General features: G+C 36.6%; 1 protein-coding gene across 2 annotated transcripts in view; it reads right to left on the reverse strand.

Annotated features, from left to right (window-relative positions):
• Window positions 1-21422, reverse strand: part of GPR137C (G protein-coupled receptor 137C) — a 93716-nt gene that overhangs the window by 4020 nt on the left and 68274 nt on the right. For both annotated transcript variants that reach the window (XM_023222683.2, XM_023222682.1), the window contains 2 exons: window positions 1332-1481; window positions 20-145 (listed from right to left, as the gene is read on the reverse strand). In XM_023222683.2, coding sequence (XP_023078451.2) covers window positions 20-145; window positions 1332-1481 — 276 coding nt within the window. The remainder of the gene's footprint in view (window positions 1-19; window positions 146-1331; window positions 1482-21422) is intronic.

Below are 21422 nucleotides of genomic sequence, written 5' to 3' on the forward strand. Positions count from 1 at the left end.
GAATATTATGATATCATACCAAATTCTGGTTTAATCTCTGTGCCCGGAAAAACAGTACCACCGACCATGCTGGCACGTGTTCCCACAGAAACAGGACCATTCCAAATACTATATACTCTTCTCCACTTATGTCTTCTACATGAGCCTGTAAACAGAGTATGGCACAGAATTTTTACATCTGTTTAATGTATAAGTAATCACCTCCACAGTTAACTTGTTTCAAATCAGGTAAGATAAAATATATCAACTACAGGCACATAAACTTTAAAACTTTCTATATTTTGTGGTTTCTCATGTAATGACACTTACCCTTTAAAGGACATAAAATGCTTTGAAGTTAGAATAAAAAGCAGTGATTTTTTAAATGTATCAGTTTATGACAATTTTAATATATGGATAATAAGGAGTGATCTCATATTTAGGCCCCATAATCTGAAGAGAGTGACTTTTAAAGACATTACTGTTCTAGCTGCTCCATAGGCAAAATAACAGCACTTACCCTGAATTACACCTGTAGAAAAATGTAACATGTTAAGTCACTCAGCTCAGCTCTACTTAAAATATGCTTTTGGACCTCATCTACATATTAAATTTGTTTCTGTTCTATCAGATGTTGGGAGAGGGAAATGGAAAAAAGAGTGAAGAGAATCTGCCACAAGGAACCACATGTGAAAATTCCTTCACTTTAGAAAGGTAAATGAAAAACAGTATTCCAAGGTCCCTAAAATTCAGTACAAAGCTAAATTACTATTAAGATATGACACATAACTACGTCAAAATGTACATTTAGGAAGCATATGGGAATGCTAGAAAGTTAAATATGCATAGAGTACTGGGAATTATGATAGCAAATACCTGGACACCCAAAGAACTACGAATGCTCTCCCATTATCAAGGCTGACAAAGCCAAATTTTTATGAAAGCCATTATTTAAACATCTAAACATGAACCAAATAGTAAGAGTATATGTAATTCTTGGGTAGGGGAGAGTTACTTTCCTCCTAATAAAGACCATATTCACTGGCTAATAATAGGCAATTCATTTATCTAGAAATATTTAAACACCATCATTAACAAAAATAAGTAAAATTAGCATACGACCAAGAGGCTTGTGGCACTATTATTATTTACCAAAAAGGAGAGAGAAAATACTCCTTTGGTAGAAGTTCTCTGTGAAGAACGACTTCAAATGTCACAAATATAAGTATGATTACTAACAGTAAACAGAGATTCCATAAATGTGTTTGTAAGTCAAACACTACAGTATTCTCCTAGATGAGGGTAAGTTAATTATCACATTGTTAGACTGGGAATATGTGGTAGGTATTTACCTTATCTGAAAGATTATCCCAGCCATAATTAAATGGACTTTCTAATGTATCCTGAGATATGGTGACCACCACCAAATTATAACAAGCTCTGGAAGAGTACAGAAGAATGACTACAGAGCCCACGACGACAGTCTGGCACAGAGACATACCCTAAAACAAATAAAAATCATCTTTAGTATTCTACATATTTGTCATGACAAGCTATTCATTTACATACAATATGGTCACCTCTTGCAATGTACTCCTAGAAAGCATTAAGTGAGCACCTGTTGAAATAAACTCTTGATTATTTTGCTTTTCAATTTCTATTCCTAGAACTGCTTGTGTTTAATATGTGGAAGTTTTTTGCCAACTTGCCAAATAGCAGCTGGAGAAAGATTTTGTTCTGCCAAGGTTGCCTTTTAATATATGAATAAACAAGTTGGCAAAAGATCTGAACTTTAATTGATGTTAATCAAAGAGGTAGTTTAGTCATAATGAGAAAAGAATGGAAAATAGAAGCATTAGTCCATTTGATATACTTAATTTCTGATACAAAATTAGAACAGAAATAGAGTTCCTATGCTATTTGCTTTCATTCTTTTAGATTCTATTAGAGAGTGGTTGTTAGTCCCCTATTGATGACAGTGTTGATGGCAAATGTTCTGGGCACCCATATGTACTTTCAAATCCTTAAAATTTTAAGACTATGGCTTTCACCATTTCCCTCAACATAAAAAGCCCTTCCAACTTAGTGGTTCTCAACTGGAGTGTGTATATTGGAGAAGGGTGTGGTAGTCACCTCTTGCAGAGATTCTTAACCTGGGGTCTGTATCTCCATAAATCCATTTTCTTCGCAATCCTGTGTATTTTATTTTATGCATTAAAAAAATTACTCTGGGCCGGGCGCGGTGGCTCAAGCCTTGTAATCACAGCACTTTGGGAGGCCGAGACGGGCGGATCACGAGGTCAGGAGATCGAGACCATCCTGGCTAACACGGTGAAATCCCGTCTCTATTAAAAAATACAAAAAAAACTAGCCGGGCGAGGTGGCGGGCGCCTATAGTCCCAGCTACTCGGGAGGCTGAGGCAGGAGAATGGCGTGAACCCGGGAGGCAGAGTTTGCAGTGAGCTGAGATCCGGCCACTGCACTCCAGCCTGGGAGACAAAAAAAAAAAAAAAAAAAAAAAAAATTACTCTGTGACATCCTTGCCAAAGAGCTCCATTGCACAGAAACACCCAATATAGTGTTTTGGAAGTTTGTGTTTGGTTGTCACAATGATTAAGAAGGGGCAATTATGGCATTTAGTGCACAAGGTCCAGGGACGCTAGATGACTTGCAAGTCACAGGAGAATCCTCCATTAAGATAACTGTGCTCTGGCCTTGATAACTTTCTAATGTCCTCCCGGACATTCATGAAGATGAAACACCTCTTTATAATTATCTGAGTCAGAACCTAATTCTGTTTTGAATATAAACGAAGTACATGTTTGCACAGTTTAAATAGATGCCCACATTTCCAGAAACACATAGAATATGTAAATTGAAGGAAATTTGTACTTTGTTTTCTTCAGAATTTTATCAATTGTTCAAATATTTCAGAAAATCATGACATTGACAGCAATATTGCTTGTGGTATACAAGTGACCAATGCAACACACTGTAACAGTTTGCATTTATAGCTGCCCCATTCATGGTTTCTGTGTCTAAATACAAACATCTATTACATCATGCTCCAAAAGTAATGTATCAAAATATTTATTAACTACTCTCCTTTTATTTCCTCGTTATGTTACAATGAAGGCAATTACACTGAATTTTATGTGTGTAGGTAGGTTAAAAAGCCATTAATTTCAGGATAGAAACAGGTAATTAAAAATGTTTTCATTAGAACTGCACTGGGTTTTGCAGGGCTCTTGTGGGGTTGAGAATTATTATTATAACTGATTTCCTCAGAACAACTCATTTTAGAGGTATATGAAAAGAAGGAACAAAAACATAAAAGATACCCTGAAAGATGTTGGGATAGTAACAGAGTACTTTCTCTGAGCTAACACACTACCATCACAAAAAGTATGTGTGAAAATAAAACTGGCAAAACTTAAAAATTAAGGCTAAAATTTTCTACAATATGCTATTTTATTTTTGTGAATCCAAAAGAAATTGTTAATAAAAAAGTTAATCTAAAACCACTCCAGATCCAATTTTAGAAGTAATGTATTATTAAAGGAAAGTAAGGAAACAAGAACCAGAAAACAGAATGCTGTAAGAATTACCATCCTCAAAAATAACTGCAAAAGTTTATATGCACTGCTTTGGGAAATAAGACAATGGTCAGAAACAGGCTATAATACAGAGAAACTCTGTTTAAATTTGTAAATACTATGGAAGCTTTTAAAAAAAGATTGTGAGAAAAGAGCAAAGAATCAATGCAGAAGTAATTAATACAACAAACCAAACAACCTCTAGTCAAATTACAAACATAAAACAATGACAGACATCCACTCATTTGGAAAACAAAAGATTCACCCCCACAAAATACAGGATAACAAAATGAAAAATAAGGATCCAGTGACATGGAAAGTGTTATCAAAAGTTGAAGAAAACCTTCCTAAAATAGAGTCAGAACAAACAATTCAACTCAGGAGAAATTCTCAAGGAATGATTTTCCTTTCCCTGTCTCTGACACTTACATACCACTTTTTTTTTTTTTTAATTTTTTTATTATACTTTAAGTTCTAGGGTACATGTGCATAACGTGCAGGTTTGTTACATATGTATATATGTGCCATGTTGGTGTGCTGCACCCATCAACTCGTCAGCACCCATCAATTCATCATTTATATCAGGTATAACTCCCCAATGCAATCCCTCCCCGCTCCCCCCTCCCCATGATAGGCCCCATTGTGTGATGTTCCCCTTCCCGAGTCCAAGTGAGCTCATTGTTCAGTTCCCACCTATGAGTGAGAACATGCAGTGTTTGGTTTTCTCTTCTTGTGATAGTTTGCTAAGAATGATGGTTTCCAGCTGCATCCATGTCCCTACAAAGGATGCAAACTCATCCTTTTTTATGGCTGCATAGTATTCCATGGTGTATATGTGCCACATTTTCTTAATCCAGTCTGTCCCTGATGGACATTTGGGTTGATTCCAAGTCTTTGCTATTGTGAATAGTGCCGCAATAAACATACGTGTGCATGTGTCTTTGTAGTAGCGTAATTTATAATCCTTTGGGTATATACCCAGTAGTGGGATGGCTGGGTCATATGGTACATCTAGTTCTAGATCTTTGAGGAATTGCCATACTGTTTTCCATAATGGTTGAACTAGTTTACAATCCCACCAACAGTGTAAAAGTGTTCCTATTTCTCCACATCCTCTCCAACACCTGTTGTTTCCTGATTTTTTAATGATTGCCATTTCAAAGAGAATAAAATACCTAGGAATCCAACTTACAAGGGATGTAAAGGACCTCTTCAAGGAGAACTACAAACCACTGCTCAGTGAAATCAAAGAGGACACAAACAAATGGAAGAACATACCATGCTCATGGATAGGCAGAATCAATATTGTGAAAATGGCCATACTGCCCAAGGTAATTTATAGATTCAATGCCATCCCCATCAAGCTACCAATGAGTTTCTTCACCGAATTGGAAAAAACTGCTTTAAAGTTCATATGGAACCAAAAAAGAGCCCGTATTGCCAAGACAATCCTAAGTCAAAAGGACAAAGCCGGAGGCGTCACGCTACCTGACTTCAAACTATACTACAAGGCTACAGTAACCAAAACAGCATGGTACTGGTACCAAAACAGAGATATAGACCAATGGAACAGAACGGAGCCTTCAGAAATAATGCCACACATCTACAACCATCTGATATTTGACAAACCTGAGAAAAACAAGAAATGGGGAAAGGATTCCCTATTTAATAAATGGTGCTGGGAAAATTGGCTAGCCATAAGTAGAAAGCTGAAACTGGATCCTTTCCTTACTCCTTATACGAAGATTAATTCAAGATGGATTAGAGACTTAAATGTTAGACCTAATACCATAAAAACCCTAGAAGAAAATCTAGGTAGTACCATTCAGGACATAGGCATGGGCAAGGACTTCATGTCTAAAACACCAAAAGCAACGGCAGCAAAAGCCAAAATTGACAAATGGGATCTAATTAAACTAAAGAGCTTCTGCACAGCAAAAGAAACTACCATCAGAGTGAACAGGCAACCTACAGAATGGGAGAAAATTTTTGCAATCTACTCATCTGACAAAGGGCTAATTTCCAGAATCTACAAAGAACTCAAACAAATATACAAGAAAAAAACAAACAACCCCATCCAAAAGTGGGGAAAGGATATGAACAGACATTTCTCAAAAGAAGACATTCATACAGCCAACAGACACATGAAAAAATGCTCATCATCACTCGCCATCAGAGAAATGCAAATCAAAACCACATACCACTTTTAAAGAAATTCCACACTTGATAAGTGAAAAAGAGTTATACCTAACTCCTAAACACCTCAGTATCCAAAACATTGCAGTTCAATAGTATTTACAGATACTTTTAGAATGCAGATATGCAGAAATCTTAACTTACTAGTCATTGAGTTTTGACAAATGTATACACCTGTGTAACCCAAATCTCCACCAAAATATAGAACATCATCATTCCAGAAAGTTCCCTCACACCCCTTCCCCATCAACCAAACCCAAAACACAAATGCTCCCCTGCTCTGTTTTTTTACAATTTAGTTCTACCTGCTCTAGAAGTTCATGTAAGTGGCATCATAGAATATGAACTCTTGTATGTTTCATTCACTCTGCAGAATGTTTTTGAGGTTCATCCTTGTTTTTAGATGTATCTATCAGGAGTTAGTTGTTTTTATTGCTGAGAGGATAATTACAGTGACCAAGTTTTCCTGATTTGCTTAGGGGTTTTCTGGTTTTAGCACCTGAAGTCCCACATCCTGGAAAACTCAGACCCAGGAAAATTGAGCCAGTAAATCACATTAATTCCACTTTCTGATTATACGAGTTTCTTTACATGACAGTTAGAGTCTATGAATATTCTTGTACAAATAGTTTTGTGGATATGTTTTCACCTCTTTTGGGTAACTACCTAAGAGTGGAATTGCTGGGTCATATGGTGGTCATAAGTTCAGCTGTGTAAGAAACTGACAAATCTTTTCCCAAAATGGATGTACAATTTTATACTTCCAACAGAGTGTGAGAGTTTCAGTTTTTCCACCCAACTGTCCAATTATAGACCTCATTCGGGACTGTCAATCTTTTCAGTCATGCTGGAAGATGTGTAGTGATATCTCATTTTGGTTTTAATTTGCATTTCCCAGATGACTAATACTGTGTTATTGGGCATTGGTATATCTTCTTTGTGAAGAATCTATTCAAATCTTTTGACCACTTCCAAATTGGGTTGTCTTTTTAAATCAGTAAGTTGTAGGAGATCTTTTTATATGCTGACAATCAACTCTCATCAGATATATGATTTTCTTGAAGTCTGTGGCCTGCCTTTGCATTTTCTCAGTCTTGCCTTTGATAAGAATTTTTACTTCTTTTATTTTTATTTTTTATTTTTGAGACAGAGTCTCCCTCTGTCACCCAGGCTGGAGTGCAGTGGTGCAATCTTGGTCCACTGAAGCCTCTGCCTACCGGGTTCAAGTAATTCTCCTGCCTCATCCTCCTGAGTAGCTGGGATTACAGGCGCCTGCCACCACGCCTGGCAAATTTTTGTATTTTTAATAGAGATAGGGTTTCACCATGTTGGCCAGGCTGGTCTTGAACTCCTGACCTCAAGCGATCTGACCACCTTGGCCTCCCAAAGTTCTGGGATTACAGGCATGAGACACCATGCCCAGCCTGATGAGAAGTTTTAAATTTTAATTAATTCTAATTTATCAACTTATTTTTTCATGGTTATTACTTTTTATTGCCCCTCTAAGAAATCTGCTGCAACTACCCTGTTTTCTTTTGGAAGCTTTTCACTTATTTCATTTACATTTAGGTCTATGTTCTATTTTGAATTAATTTTTGTGTATGGTATGAAATGGAGTTGGAGGTTCATTTTATTCCATATGGATACCAAGTTGCTTCAGCACCAGTTTAAAAAATTTCTTGCGGTATTGGATTGCTTTACCATCTTTGTCAAAAATCAATAAATCACATTAAGTGTAGATTGATTTCTAAGCTCTCATTCTGTTCTACGAATCTGTCTTTCTCATGTCAGTAGCACACTGTCTTAATTATTGTAGCTTTATACTAAGTTTCAACATAATGTAGTATGAACCCCTTTCATTTTCAGGGTTACTTTCTGTACTGTTCAACACAATAGCCACTAGCCATATGAGAGTTTTTACATTTAAATTAAACTAAAAGTTCCTGAACAGTTTCTGTTGCTCTAGCCACTTTTTAAGTCACATTTGGCTAGCTATCATACTGAACGGTACAGCTACAGAATATTTTCATCAACACAGAAAATTCTACAGGAAAGCACTACTTTGTTTTCTATTTTTAATATATACATATTTTTGAGACAGTCTTGCTCTGTCGCTAGGCTGGAGTGCAGCAGTGTGATCTTGGCTCATCGCAACCTCCACCTCCCAGGATCAAGCAATTCTCCTACCTCAGGCTCCTGAGTAGCTGGGATTACAGGCACGTGCCACCATGACCAGCTAATTTTTGTATTTTTAGTAGAGACAGGGTTTCATCATATTGGCCAGGATGGCCTTGATCTCCTGAACTTGTGATCCACCCACCTCAGCCTCCCAAAGTGCTGGGATTACAGGCGTGAGCCACCGCACCACCCAGCCAGCACTACTTTAAATATTTAGATCATCTGCACTGTCGTACAAATTTTGGAATCAGCCTGTCAATTTCTTCTTTTTAAACCACTTTATTGAAGTATGATTGACATGTGAAAAGCTGTATACCACTTGGTGAGTTTCCCAACTTGTCAATTTCAATTTTTAAATTTTTACTGATTTATCTTTGAGACAGAATTTCACTCTGTCACCCAGACCGAAGTGTTTTGGTGTGATCACAGCTCATTGCAGCCTTGACTTCCTGGGCTCAAGGGATCCCCCTACCTCAGCTCCCCAGGTAGCTGGGACTACAGGTGCACACCACCATGTCTTGCTAATTTTAAATTTTTTTTAGAAATAGCGTCTCACTACATTGCCAAGGCTGGTCTTGAACTCCTAGGCCAAAGTAATCTTCCCACCGAGGCCTCCCAAAGTGTTGGGATTACAGGTGTGAGCCACCACATGCAGCCCAACTTCCTTTTTTTAAAAAAAAGCATGGTAAAATTATGATTTGGTTTGCATTCAATTTACAGATTCACTAGGGGAGAATTGCCATCTTAACAATACTGCATCTTCCAATCCACGAATATGGCATATCTCTTCACTAATTTTAGGTCTTCTTTGGTTTTTCTTAGCAGTATTTTGTAGTTTTCAGTATACAGATATTGCTTGTTTTTTGGGAAATTTTTTCCTAAATATCTTTTTTTTGAGCTACTATTGTAAATGGTGTTGTTCATTTAAATTTTATTTTCCAATTGATTATTCCTGTTATATATAAAAATACAATGTGTTTGTAGTATTTTGACCTATTCTGAGAACTTGCTAAACTCATTTATTCTAATTGTTTAGTATATGCCTTAAGATGTTCTCCTTAAATAACTGTCATCTGCAATTAGAGACAGTTTTACTTCTTAATTCCCATTTTTTACCTTTTGTATCTTCTTCTTATCTTATTGGAATATTGAATAAAAATGGTGAGAGCTGACATCCTTGCTTTGTTACCAATCTTAGGGGCAGAACATTCAATATTTAAGTATGACATTAGTTTTAGGTTTTTTAGTAGATGTTTTTTAATGATATTGAAGTACTTTCCTTTTCTTCTATTCTCTGTTAGCTGAGAGTTTTTTTCTTTTTTTAATCACGAAGGTTACCAAATTTAGTCAAATGCCTTTTCATTGTTTATTGAAATGATTACGTGGTTTTTCTCTTTTGTTTTAACGTAGTGAATTACACTGATTCTAAATGTTAAACCAATGCTGCACTCCTAGGATAGACATCTCTTGGACACAATAAATTATCTTTTTTATATGTTGATTAGATTTTGTCTCTAAGTATTAGGGACACTATTCTGTAAGTGTTAATGTACAGCCATCTCTCAGTATCCATGGATTGGTCCCAAGATCCCCTGTGGATACACCAAAGTCCACAGATATTCAAGTCCCTTATATAAAATGGTATAGTATTTACACATAGCATGCACATCCTACTGTATACTTTAAATCATGTCTAGATTATTTATAATACCGAATACTGTGAAAAATATGTAAATAGTTGTTATTCTGTATTGTTTTTAAAGTTATATTATTTTTATTGTTGTATCATTACTTTGTATTTATTTAATTTTTTTTTTGGGGGGATGGAGTCTTGCTCTGTCGCCCAGCCTGGAGTGTCGCCCAGGCTGGAGTGCAGTGGCCGGATTTCAGCTCACTGCAAGCTCCGCCTCCCGGGTTCCTGCCATTCTCCTGCCTCAGCCTCCCGAGTAGCTGGGACTACAGGCGCGGCCACCTCGCCCGGCTAGTTTTTTTGTATTTTTTAGTAGAGACGGGGTTTCACTGTGTTAGCCAGGATGGTCTCGATCTCCTGACCTTGTGATCCGCCTGTCTCGGCCTCCCAAAGTGCAGGGATTACAGGCTTGAGCCACCGCACTCGGCCTTATTTAATATTTTCAATTCAAGGTTGGTTGAATCCATGGATGTAGGACCTGTGAATACAGATGGCTGCCACTATATCTTCGTCAAGTTTTGGCATCAACTAATGCTGGCCTCGTAAAACCTGGTCTAAGAAATTTTCTCCTGGCCGGGTGCGGTGGCTCACGCCTGTAATCCCAGCACTTTGGGAGGCCTAGGCAGGCAGATCACGAGGTCAGGAAATCGAGACCATCCTGGCTAACACAGTGAAACTCCGTCTCTACTAAAAATACCAAAAATTAGCCGGGCATGGTGGCGGGTGCATGTAGTCCCAGCTGCCCAGGAAGCTGAGGCAGGAGAATGGCGTGAACCTGAGAGGTGGAGCTTACAGTAAGCCCAGATCACACCACTGCACTCCAGCCTGGGTGTCTCAAAAAAAAACAAAAAAACAAAAAGAACAAAAACAAAAAAAACAAGGAAAAGTGTTCTTCCCTTCTATTTTATTTTCTTTTTTCTTTTTTTTTTTTTGAGAGGGAGTCTTGCTCTGTCACCCAGGCTGGAGTGCAGTGGCCGCATCTCAGCTCACTGCAAGCTCCGCCTCCCGGGTTCAGGCCATTCTCCTGCCTCAGCCTCCCGAGTAGCTGGGACTACAGGGGCCGGCCACCACGCCCGGCTAATTTCTTGTATTTTTTTTAGTAGAGACGGGGTTTCGCCGTGTTAGCCAGGATGGTCTCCATCTCTTGACCTCGTGAACTGCCTGCCTCGTCCTCCCAAAATGCTGGGATTACAGGTGTGAGCCACCGCGACCCGCCTATTTTCTTTCTTTCTTTTTTTGGGGGGGGAATGGAGTCTCACTCTGTTGCCCAGGCTGGAGTGCTGGAATGCAGTGGTGCAATCTTGGCTCACTGCAACCTCCACCTCCTGGGTTCAAGCGATTCTCCTGCCTCAGCCTCCCGAGTAGATGGGACTACAGGTGCATGCCACCACACCCGGCTAATTTTTGCATTTTAGTAGAGATGGGGTTTCACTATATTGGTCAGACTGGTCTTGAACTCCTGACGTTGTGATCCGCCCGCCTCGGCTTCCCAAAGCGCTGGGATTACAGGAGTGAGCCACCGTGTCCAGCCTCCTCCTCTATTTTCTAAGAGTTTGTATACTATTGGTGTTGTTTCTTCTTTAAATATTTGATGAATCAACCAGTGAAATCATCTGGGTCTGCAGTTTTGAGAAATTTTTGATAATAACTTTAATTTCTTTAATAAATGTGGGTCTACTTAGATTACAAAATCTAACATAAGATAAATTTCATTTTCTATCAATTTATAGTTGTATATTTAAAAGAATTTGTCCATTTCATCTCAGTTCTCAAATTTATCAGCAGTGTTGTTCACATATCCTCTTGTCTTTTAATGTCTATGTTTAGTGATATTCCCTCTTTCATTCATAACATTGGCAATCTGTATTTTCACTGTTTTCTTTTCCTGTAGATAAAATTGATTGGTGTATTCAAGAATCAACTTTTGGCTTTAATTTCTCCAAGTTTTTTTCTTATTTCATTGATTTCTATTTTTATCTTTCAGTTTTTTTTTTTGAGACAGTGTATGGCTCTGTTGCATTGGACGGAGCGCAGTGGCATGATCTCGACTCACTGCAACCTCTGCCTCCCAGGCTCCAGCTATCCTCCCACTTTAGCCTCCTGAGCAGCTGGGACTACAAGTGTACACCACCACACCCAACTAATTTTTGTATTTTTTGTAGAGATGAGATTTCATCATATTGCCCAGGCTGGTCTCAAACTCCTGAGTTCAAACTGTCTGTCTGCTTCAGCCTCCCAAAGCCACCATGCCTGGCCTGTTTCAGTTCTATTACTTACTTTGGGCTTACGTTTTCCTACTCCACGCACTCCCACTACCATTTCCTAAGGCAGAAACTTGTGTCACTCATTTTATATCCTTATTTTCTAATATATTATTTAAAACTGTGCTTTTCCCTTCAAGTACAATTTTTACTGCATTCCGCAAATTTTGATATATTTTATTTCATTATATTTCAGTTTGCAATATTTTAGAATTTCCCTTGTTATTTCTTTTTTGTTTTACCCACGGGTTATTTAGAATTGTGCTCACACCTACATGGAAAAACAAGAATATGTATACCATGAAGATTTATTTTACAATATTTAAGAATTTTCTTCAAAAACTTAAAAAAAATTTAATTAGAAATAAAACTGATTTTAGAATATAATATTTTACTTTAACATAAAAAAATTACATATATTTTCATATTTAAGAATGGATCATTAGCCTAGAAATGGGGGAATTATTGCTTAGTGGATACAGAGTTTCAGTATGGGATGAGAAAAACATTCTGAAAATGAACAGCGGTGACAGCTGCACAACAATACGAATGTACTTAATGATACTGAACTATACTTGACACTGACTACACTTAATAATGGTCAAAATGGTAAATTTTGTGTTATATATTTTAGTACAATAATCTTTCCCAACATCCAACTTCCCTGTTTACCTCTAAGATGCTGAGAAAGATGAAAGTGATAGTTCTCTGACTCAATGAAGATAGGAATCTAGGTCAAATGAACTGGATGAAACTATAAATAAGGAAAAAATATTACAAAAATATTACGAAAAAATATGAAGCCTCTTTCAGTAAGTTTTATAAATGTTAATAATTTATCTTATTGTGTCTTCTGTAACAGAACGTTTTTGAATAGTTTTATGGTCCAAGTTAAGCTGCAGCATCACTTTGAGATCAATCATTCAGAGTTTAAAGCAAAAGGAATTGAAATTTTAAATGTAGGTATCATGAATGCTTTAAACACCAAATATTGTTTTCATAACTTTCCAGACTAGAATGGAAATGGCCGCTCACTGAAGCATTTTATTTTATTTTTTTTTTTGAGACGGAGTCTTGCTCTCTCGCCCGGGCTGGAGTGCAGTGGCCGGATCTCAGCTCACTGCAAGCTCCGCCTCCCGGATTCACGCCATTCTCCTGCCTCAGCCTCTGGAGTAGCTGGGACTACAGGCGTCGGCCACCTCGCCCAGCTAGTTTTTTGTATTTTTAGTAGAGACGGGGTTTCACCGTGTTAGCCAGGATGGTCTCGATCTCCTGACCTTGTGATCCGCCCGTCTCAGCCTCCCAAAGTGCTGGGATTACAGGCTTGAGCCACTGCGCCCGGCCTCACTGAAGCATTTTAAAGGCTAAGTTATTATATTGCATTGGCCAGTAAAGTACTCAATAGATGAGAAACAAGTATAGCCTTATATAATTGACATTGCTGAATGTCTGCTGGATGGAAAGTTTATAAAAGAACTATGTCATTGCCATTTCCAATTATACATAAATTCACTGATTTAAGTATTTAACTGAAAATGTAAAGATTAATTTATTGTTTTGTCTACAAACACATTTTTGTCTTACAAATGAATGAATGTACAGATGCAGCAGGGCTTATTTTGTTGTATTTATATGGTGTCAGCACCAACTAATCATCCAAGAAAATATCCTTTTATGTCAACGCCTGATAGGAAACACAAGTGGTACCAAAATAATCAAAGTGTTGAATAACCTTTCTGATTGTTTGTCCTGGGTCAACTGTGTTGATGTATTCACTATCTGTGCTAAACCAACTGTGTGTAAAATTATTGGGCCTTAGCACAAATCAAGATGGTGGCAATGAACGGTACCAGCAGTGACTGTATTCTTCACTACCATGCACTCGTACTTAAAAAAAGAAAGTCAGTTTCATTGAAGAATATCTTTGGTGACGCAGTGAAAATATAATTTATATTAAATATAAACCTTAGTGTATTTAACATTCATGTGATAAGATGAGATGTGCCCTTAAAGTAATTCTGCTCCATACTCAAGTACAGCAGCTATTTTGAGGAAAAGCACTTAAGTGATTGACTTGTGAGTGGATCTAACCACTTTTTTTCTCAGAACACCATTTTTTACCTGACAGGCAACTCTGGCAGACAAACAATGGTTTATTTGGACTTGGCTACTGGGCATGTATTTTTTCAAAAATAAATAAAATGAGTGTATCACTTCAATGAAAACATCCGGCAGCATTTATTTACAATGATAAAATGTAAACTTTTAAGTGAAAATTGTAATTTTTAGAAACTTGTACATACTTGTACTGTAAGATTAACAGCTTCTTAAAACTAAAAGACTTTTCTAATGAGATGGTCTGATGATTAACACATGCTTTTGAATACTGTCTAATGAAATGTGTCAACATTTTGAAGATCTAGGACCATTCTTTTCTAAATGATTAATGCATGATGTTACAAAATGATTCAAATGCAAGATCGACCAATGGAGAGTACAAAACGTTCACCAATATGGTTTTTATATTCCACATGGCAACTAACCTTTAAGAAACCTCCACTTCTGAGTTTTGGTGTAGTATTAAAGAAGATATCCACAATTATCTGAAAAGTCTATTAAAATTCTCCTCCATTTCCAACTACATATATGTATGAGGATGGATTTTCTTCATATGCTTCAACCTAAACAACATATCACAATAGATTGAATGCAGATGCAGACATAAAAATCTAGCTGTCTTCTATCAAGTCAGATACTAAAGAGATTTGCAAAATGTAAAACAATGCTTATCTTCTATTATTTTGTTGTTTAAATTTTTTAAATAAAACATGTTATTTATGCTAGAATGTAATGGCTTATTTTAAATAAAATAATAAATGGATATTTTTTATAATCTCTTAATTTTTTATTTACAGTATGGTTTGTATTAATAGATATACACAAACAAAAGCTCTCTGGCATCCTCAATAACTTTTAGGAGTGTGATGGGGTCTTGAGGCTAAAAAAATTGAGAACCATTGCTCTAGGGATTATAATATATCCTTAACTTCTCACAGTCTACATAGTAGTTAATATCACATCACTTGATATAAAATGTTAGAACTTTGCAACTGTATAGACCCATTTACACCCTCTCTTTTATGGTATGGTTGTTATATATAATACATAGAGAATTATATATTGTATCTACATATGTAAACCTCACAATATTATGTGATTTTTGTTTTGCATAATCATATTTTAAAGAAGTTAAAAATCATATTTACCCACACATTTACTATTGCTCATGTTCTTCATTCCTTCTTGAAGAGCTGAAATTCAAGCTGGTTTTATTTCTTTTCAATCTGTAGAATTTTCTTGGCATTTCTCACAGTGTTAGGTATGCTGGTAACTAATCCCCTTAGTTTTCTTTTATCTGAAAGTGTTTTTATTTCTCCACTGTTCTTTAATATCTTCACTGGATTTGTATTTCAGAGTTGACAGCTTTTTTCTTTTGGCATTTAAAAAATACTGTTTCCGTGTCTTCTGGCCTTCATTATTTCTGATGAGAAGTGAGTGATCTAAATTCATGTCCCTTTATGTAATTCTGTAACTTACTTTTCTCTGTTTTCAAGATTTTCTTATTCTTTTCAGTTTGGAGCACTTTAACTGTAATGAACCTAGACAAAATTTTCTTCATATTTATCCTGATTGGGTTTGCTGAGGTTGAAAGACATAAATTCATAATTTATGTCTTTCACCAAAATTGGAAAGTTTAGGTCATTTTTTAAAAATATTTTCAAATATAGGGAAAGAGGAAGAAAACTTCATTTTCTTCCTCTTTCCCTTTGGGGATTATAGTTACACATAATTAGACTCCTGAGCTTCTGTTTGTTTTATTATATTCTTTCCACACTTTCCTCTGTTCTTTACATTGGATATATTCTATTGGTTTATCTTTAAGTGAACTGACTCTTCCTTCATCTCCAGTATGCTGCTGTTAAGCAAGAGTGACATTTATTTTAAATACTATATTTTTAAATTCTAGAATTTCCATTTAGTTCCTGTTTAATTGTTTTTATTTCTCTTGAGATTTCCTATTTATTTATCCAAGTGTATTTTCCTTCCAACTCTTGAGCATAGTATAAATGCTTTGTCTGATAAATCCAAAATCTAGGTTATCTTGGTGGTGGTGGGGTTGTCTTCATTGCCTTTTGAGTTTTGGTTTTTGCTCTTGAGTATATGTTTCCTGTTTCTTCATATATTTGGTAACTTTGACCTGGACATTGTGAGTGACATATTTTAAGAGTCTGGATTCTGTTATGTTCTTCTGAAAGATGTTGGTTTTTGATTATTTTGGCAAACAACTAACTTGGCTGAACTGAAATCCCAAACTTTGTCTCCCATACATAGGTCAGCTGAAATCTCAGTTAAATTCCTTTATCCTTAATTATGCTGTTTGGAGCCTGTCTTTCACATGTGTAGTTCAGGTATCAGATAAAATTTTGACAGACTTTATAATAAGAGTATGGGGTTTCTTCTATCTGGTATCTTCTTCCTAAGATTTCCTACTCACTTTACATCTGCAGTAGTGACTACAATTTTATCTTCTGATTTTTCAAGCCAGTAAAACAGTGGATTTCTCTTTCAGTTTTGGCTGCCTCATGGATGGGACCTTCTCTCAGGCTAGAAGCTGTAAAAAACAGGAAACTCACTCAGTGTCATTTTTTTCTTCTAAGTGGTTGTTCTCCATTGCCTTCAGTGCTTTTTTACACTTTGTCCAGAATTTATGATTCCTATCTGTGGAAAGTTCCATTAGGAGCAATCTTAGCCATTACCAGACATAGAACCGTGCATGTATTTTTTTTTTTCAAATCATCTTACAAATACTATTTCCATTTTGAAATTAAAATGCCAACCTCAGCCTTAAAAACAATAAAACAAAGTAGAATTAATTAATAAATTTAAAAACATATCTTGATAATTATAAGGCTTACACAGTTTCACAAACAGTTTCATGCTGCTAAGTCACAATGAAACTCAATCTCTGGCTCCTATGACCCTGACATTATGGAGTGGATGGCTTTTACTGGATGGGCTATCTAGCCACGGGAAAATAAAAAATTTCTGAAAATGCTAGCTCATAGAGTAAAAGGGTATAGAAGTACAGGGAAAAAACTACTTAGGCTTAGGAGAAGACAGAAGATATAAACCTAAGTGTAAGCAGGGATTTTTCAAATGGGACAAGGTGTGGTGGGTCAGCTCAGCAACAGAATAGGAAGTAAGACTTGGAGTACAACAACTGCAGTAGCTAGGGCAGCAAATTAAAGAAGCTCCACAGCTTAAGAGGGATAAAGTAAAACCCAGTAACTCAAGGGAGAAATTATAATATTAGGATATTAAAATTAAAATATTAGGAAGGTAGCAATCACATCTATTACAGGGAATAATGCAGTCTGTATTTTTCTACCATCACCCTCTCCAAATTCTAGTTAAGTGCTATTTCAAGGTGCTGGAAGAAAGATATCAATAATATTTTAGCCTGTTTCTTTATGGTCTAAGTTACCATAAACCATTGCGTTAGCTGTATAGAATTAGTTGCCTTGTATGAAAGATAAGAAATATTATTTGATTGAATGTTACTGTGTCTCTGAAAAAGGCTGATGCTGTCTCTCATCCCAATATGTTAAATACTAAGGATCAAGGATTGAGTGAACATAGAATAGAAAAGTTTATATAATAATTAAAACTGTTAGAAATACAGGAGGGAGTGAGAAAATGTATGATTTGCAAATGGCTGATTGGGCTGGCAGACAAGCCGATCTTGAGTACCAACGATTCCTTTTACAACCTTATCCAAATATAAAATTGTACATGTCCCTGGCCAGATATATAAGCCTAAAAGCTTAACTTTCATTCCTACCCATTCTTTGATTGGTCTTTCATACAAAGAATCCCAACTTGCTATCTCAGGGACCAAGCATCTAGCTGGTTTGAACCTTTTTATGCTGATGAGTTATTTTGTCCTTTAAAAGTAACATGTCTTCTATATTCTTATAACTGTTCTTATTTTTTCTGAAATGAAAAATGATGTTATAATAAAAATAATTCTATTAGCATGTATTTTAATGTTAAAAGTTATAATTCTGATAAAAAGTATATTTACTTCATTGATTTATAATTCTGATAAAAAGTAAAAGTGCCCCAGAAATTCTACAAATGAAGGCAAAGCAAACAGCAATAAAAAAACTTAATGAGAGAGAAAAAGACAAACACTGATAATCATGGTAATAAATGGAAACTATTTGAGTTACCCTATAAAAAGGGGTGCTCATTAATAATTAAACTCCATAAAACTTTGCCTAAGTTAGTTAGGCACACTTAAAATGTTAGCAATAGACAAAAAATTAAAAGACAGTATTCAGTCTATCATGTCAATGCAAACAAAAGAAAACTGAGATTGTAGTATAAGATGAGATTTCAGAACAAAAATGCCCACCAAAAAGGTCATTTCATATTTGTTCCAAAAATTTCTAAGAAAAACTACTTAAATAGTAGATAAAATGTAATCTATCAGACATGTCAACCCTTACCAAAAAGTAGAGTAGAATATAAATCATGTAGAGTTAAGCAAAGTTAAAATATTCAAAAGGGGAATCCTGTTCTTCAGTAATTCTTTTTTTTTTTTTTTTTTCAGTGACTGTTCCTTTTGAGATTTGATCATTATACAGGACCCCTCTCTAGTCAAATTTTGCCAACATTTTCAAGTGTTCAGGAACTCTCTGAAGTTAGGTTACCATCCCCTAATTACATTAATACCATAATAAATAACATTTATAAGCAATTTTTTAGTGGTAGGTATTATACCAAGCACTTTTTTTTTTTGGAGACGGAGTTTCCCTCTGTTACCCAGGCTGGAGTGCAGTGGCGTAATCTCGGCCCACTGCAACTTCCATCTCCCAGATTCAAGTGATTCTCCTGCCTCAGCCTCCCGAGTAGCTGGGATTACAGGCGTGCACCACCACACCCGGCTAATTTTTTGTATTTTCAGTAGAGACTGGGTTTCACCACGTTGGTCAGGTTGGTCTTGAACTCCTCACCTCGTGATCTGCCCGCCTCGGCCTCCAAAAGTGCTGGGATTACAGGTGTGAACCACTGCGCCCGGCTGTATTTTTTAATTTAATCCTTAAAACAACCATATAAGGTATGAACAGCTCTTACCCTCATAGCAACCCATGAGAGCACTATCATTATCTCTATTTTGCAGATCAAGAAAGTGAAGCTTAAAGATGATGCAATTTGACTGAGGTCAGACAGCCAATAAAATAGTAGAGCTGGGATTTACATCCTTATCTCTCTGATCCTAAATCTTCATCTTTTTGTTTGTTTGTTTGTTTGAGACGGAGTCTCGCTCTGTTGCCCAGGCTGGAGTGCAGTGGCGCGATCTTGGCTCACTGCAGGCTCCACCTCCTGGGTTCATGCCATTGTCCTGCCTCAGCCTCCCGGGCAGCTGGGACTACAGGCACCCACCACCATGCCTGGCTAATTTTTTGTATTTTTAGTAGAGATGGGATTTCACCATGTTGGCTAGGCTGGTCTTGAACTCCTGACCTCAAGTGATCCACTCACCTCGGCTGCCTAAGGTGCTGGGATTACAGGCGTAAGCCACCGCGCTCGGCCAATTTCCATCTTTTAATCACTTAATACACACTCTCTAAGGCCTTCCCATATTAATTTCAAATTGATATACCTGACAAAAGAAATATAAAGTATATCTGGTTCTATTTTTTATTTATACCACTCTCACTGCACAAGAGAATTTGAAGCAATTACAGGGATATACAGAAAATAAAAATAAATATGGAAATGTATGTGTGTGTGTGAGGGAATGGTGGGTAAGAAAGTGAGATGAAACTAGAGGTAGAGCCAATACCAAAAATAGATATCATAAGATCATCTATGGTTGACAGAGGTGAGCCACATATTTGCCTCTGAATATAGCAGCCAGAGGAAAGAAGGATTTAACCAATACTAGGTTTTAGGTACTGAATCTGAGCAAAATATCTTCTCTGGAGACACTATATAGACAATATTCTCAACAACATTACTCAATTATGGCTTTAAAATAAATTTTCCTTACAACAAATTTTACAAATATGTTGATGTAGGCCAAAGTATGGTATCAGAGTGGAGGTCAGAAAAGACGACTCTACCCAGGATACAATGCAGTCTTGGTACAAAACTTCAGTGACCTGGACTGGGCTGAGTGTAAAATGGAATAGGTGGGTAAATGGACTGCACATCCTTCAGGTAATCTTTCTGGCAACTAAACTTCTGAATTTAACAGTTGAGAGTTTATTTTCTCTAACAAGAACCTGGAATACAGAAATTCTATATTATTTAGTAGGTCAGATTCCATGCATGGACAATCAAGCAAAGGGTAAAATTTGTAATTTCATGTGGAAGATAAGGAAACTAAAGAGAACATGGCTGGGTGCAGTGCCTCACGCCTGTAATTGCAGCACTTTGGGAGGCTGAGGCAGGCGGATCGCATGAAGCCAGGAATTTGAGACAAGCCTGGCCAACATGATGAAACCCCATCTGCACTAAAAATACAAAAAATTAGCCTGGGTGTGGTGGCTCATGCCTGTAATCTCAGCTACTCAAGGGGATAAGGCATGAGAATCCCTTGAACCCAGGAGGCAGAGGTTGCAGTGAGCTGAGATTGGGCCACTGCACTCCAGCCTAGGTGACAGGGCAAGACCCTATCTCAAAACAAACAAACAAACAAACAAACAAACAAACAAACACAAAAAGGAGAACATATGTGTGAATTTTAGGCTTTTTTTTCCAAGGTGAGTTGAAGGAAGACCTATAACTAGAGATAATCTCCAACTCGTACTGATGTGTAAATATGCAATGTTTGAGACAGGGCTGAAATCCAAACAGAAATTTTCTTTATTTTTGTTAAATAATGACTGTTGCTACAACATTACAAGATTATGGAGAGCTGCCAAGGCAGTACTTGTGAAAACATACTGCTCTAAATGCCTGTATTAGTTTAAAACAAATGAATTAAATGTCTCTACAAGGACATTGACATGGAAGAAAGTGGCAACCCTAAATATGTGATAAAATAAAAAAATGAAAGAGTAGAAATAAACTATTCAAATTTACAATAACTAGTATTTAAAAAGCAAGTGAGAGTGCTATATTGAAAAAGAATCAAATCACAGCACTGTTCCAGTTGCTTAGTGAATACAAATTAAAAAATAGCAGGATACAAAAATCAACATTCACAAATCAGTAGCATTTCTACATGCCAACAGTGAACAGTGTGAAAAAGAAATCAAGCCAGTAATCTCATTTATTTATTTATTTATTTTTTTATTATACTTTAAGTTCTAGGGTACATGTGCATAACGTGCAGGTTTGTTACATATGTATATATGTGCCATGTTGGTGTGCTGCACCCATCAACTCGTCAGCACCCATCAATTCATCATTTATATCAGGTATAACTCCCCAATGCAATCCCTCCCC

This window comes from Piliocolobus tephrosceles, chromosome 6 (genome assembly GCF_002776525.5).
Source record: "Piliocolobus tephrosceles isolate RC106 chromosome 6, ASM277652v3, whole genome shotgun sequence".
In the NCBI taxonomy this organism is placed as follows: domain Eukaryota; kingdom Metazoa; phylum Chordata; class Mammalia; order Primates; family Cercopithecidae; genus Piliocolobus; species Piliocolobus tephrosceles.